At 42.8% G+C, this 2921-nt stretch overlaps 1 protein-coding gene across 1 annotated transcript in view; it reads left to right on the top strand.

Annotated features, from left to right (window-relative positions):
• LOC118328765 (ubiquinol-cytochrome-c reductase complex assembly factor 1) overlaps nucleotides 1–2921 on the top strand; it is a 10810-nt gene that overhangs the window by 6147 nt on the left and 1742 nt on the right. Inside the window, exons 7-8 of the mRNA XM_035662663.1 lie at nucleotides 2026–2103; nucleotides 2419–2532. Of these exons, the coding sequence (XP_035518556.1) occupies nucleotides 2026–2103; nucleotides 2419–2532 (192 nt within the window). The remainder of the gene's footprint in view (nucleotides 1–2025; nucleotides 2104–2418; nucleotides 2533–2921) is intronic.

The following is a 2921-nucleotide window of genomic DNA, read 5'->3' as shown; positions in this document are numbered from 1 at the left end:
TCGCTCCACTCCTCTGTAAACAGGGAGTGAGTTCAGATACAGGGTTCTTTAAATAAATGATACTGTAGGCAGTTTGGGTCATCAGTCACTCTGGTTGCAGTTGAATGTATAGACTTCCACTGGCTCGGTGCGCTGTCACAGAATGAGAACGTGTGTCTCTGTGATGTAATGAGCAGGATGGTTGAACTGGAGCAAGGTTCAGAGCTTTACCATATGAGCTCTTTAGTTTGCTCATTTGCTTTGTGGACAGAAAAGAGGTCAGAGAGAAATTAGTGCGGTTTTGAGTCACTCTTGGTGTGTGTGCTGCATCATTGGCGGAGCACAGGGGAGTGTTGTGTGTGTTGGGGGGGGTAGGTGTTTTTACAGCTGCGTATGTGAACTTTGTCAGCATGTGTACATACACTGCATATATCCTTACGTGCTGGCAGAGCCTTCAAACGTACTGCGATTAAAAATTCTTCATCAATTTGACGTCACACAACCCATAAAGATTCTACAAGCATGTGTACCTGGTTATGAGTGTTAATGCTGATCCCTCTATATGTACATAAACACAAACAAACATCAGAGAGAAGCTATTTCTATATACTTATTATTGATGCCTGCCACCCGGTTGGATTCTTCTTGAAATCAGAGAAACAAAGCGAAGGAAACAGTTTAGTCCACAGGGGGCCGCCACAATCGACACAGAGTCGGGGTGTGAGGGTACGTGTGTTTGTCCCAAGCTGTTCGGTACAGGACGTTTGGTCCTGTGACCCAAACAATTACTGTCAAATGCCCAGTTTATGTCTGCTACTTAAAATAAAAAAATAAAATCAATTCTAGAGCTCTGGTTTTACCTGCAGAGTTGTGGCAGCTCAGCAGTCGGCTGCAGCGCGCCAGTCGGATTAGCCGGGTTAGTGACGCTCACTGGGCAGCGATTAGTGTCCAACTATATGCAAACATCACCTGCAGTTGGGTTTGTCTTCATTTAAGATGGCGTCACTTTGAATGTGACCATTAACAAAGACAAAAACAGAATGGCTGCAGATGTGGACTAATGAGCGTTGATCGCTGCAGATGTGCGACCATACTCAGTCATAGAAAGTACAGGGTTTAAGCATATGGTGCTTACAATGTGCCTTCACATGTGCATGTTAATCAGTCTGTAGTGCTGCTCTAAAACAGCTGCAGTAGTTCAGGAATTATCAGCAGGTCAGAGTCTGACGATGGAGCATTCATTTGTGATCTATTTTCCTTCTAATATGTCAGTATTTGAGTGCATTAAGTGTTACAGGAAGAATTGAACGGAAGTAAAAAGCTTAAGCTCTACTTTCTGTCTGAAATGTAACCTTAACAGCTGGCCACAGATCCATCTTCAGCTAACTCTTACTAACTAATCATCAATCACATGTGTCACAAGTTGGAATGCAAAAGAGAAAAAGAAAAAAGTAATGATAATAAAAGGAGGGCCTGACCTCTGACCTTTTTAAAGGACATGTGGCTCGTTCTCGGAGAACACTGACACAGTTGTGGTTTGGATTATAAGAGTGGATTTATGTTGACGGCTGAGAGCTCTACTCTAATATTTGCATGTTTTATTCATTCTGGAGAGCTGAAGCATGAAGATCATGTGTTGGGAAAGCTTGTTTTTTAAGTGTGTGTGTGTGGGTGGGTGTGCGTGTGTGTGTGTGCGTGTCTCTAACTGAAGAACCAGCACAGCCTACACACAGTGTTCCTCATATAGCTCTTCGTCAGCAGCACATGTATTTGTACAAACCGCCACCCGGACCAGTGATTGGAGCTCTTCTTAGGTTTCATGTTAATTGTGGGAAGAAGCAGTGAAAACATTGGTCATTTTCTCTGTGTTCATAATTACTGCTGCAACCGGTTGAAACTCTACAGCGACTCCACTCTCCCTCTCTTCACTGAGGACACACAGTGGATTGTGTGCGGTGTTATTGTGCAGAAAAATACAACAACTGACATTCCCACCATCCTCAGCTTCACTCTGTGTTTAATGCTCTTTCTGTCTCTGCGACATAGGTCGATGCCATCCATAGAAAGGAAGCGACGAAATCGATGACGGAGACGTTCTACGCAGCGATATTTGGATATGATGAGGTGAGAGTTTCACACACACACAGTGTAAAAAAAACAGCATCGAAAACATTTTAAAGAACGTGTTAGAAATATTATGGACTTTTATTGGAATTGTATATTTTATTTGCGAAATAAAAAGTACAGAAGTTAATATAAAGGTCAAATCCATTACATTATATTAAAAGGACTTAAGTTATACCTGTGAAAATAAAGTAAAACCAATATTTAAATAAATCATGTACTTATTGGGTGTTGATTTTAAGAGTCTCGTCTCACCATTTTAAAAGTTAAAGTTCTAATATTTATTGGTGTGTGTGTGTGTGTGTGTGTGTGTAGGGAATCCTGTCTGATGACTGTGTGCTGGCTGCAGCTCTCTGGAGAAACCTGTTCAATCGTGAGTGTGAGGACCCCCGGCAGCTCGAGATGATGGTGGAATACGTACGCAAACAGGTGAGCGGCTGTTTGTTCACACGTGCACTGTCCCGTTACTGCGTCTGTGTGAGGCTGTATACAAACTGTACTAACACACAGTTTGTCTTCACTTAAACCAACCTGGCAACAATTCCTGCTGCTTTACTTCACTTCTTCCATCGCTGGAAGGTGTGCACTAAAGAAGAAGATAAGATACACCGATCAGTCCTAACACAGAGAGCACTGACAGTGAATAACTCTAATCTGGTTATCAGGGCTCCTGTCAGTGGGGGGGTATATCAGGCAGACAGTGAACATTTGTCCTCAGAGTTGATGTGTTAGAATCAGTAAAAATGGGCAGCGTGAGGATCTGAGCCACTTTGACTAGAACCACAGTGTGATGGACAACTGGGTCAGAACATCTCCAA

The sequence above is a fragment of the Morone saxatilis genome, unplaced genomic scaffold (assembly GCF_004916995.1).
Source record: "Morone saxatilis isolate NCDOM2014 unplaced genomic scaffold, NCSU_SB_2.0 Contig18, whole genome shotgun sequence".
Classification (NCBI taxonomy): domain Eukaryota; kingdom Metazoa; phylum Chordata; class Actinopteri; family Moronidae; genus Morone; species Morone saxatilis.
Note: the sequence above shows the minus strand (reverse complement) of the source record. Positions and strands in the feature narration are given on the sequence as shown.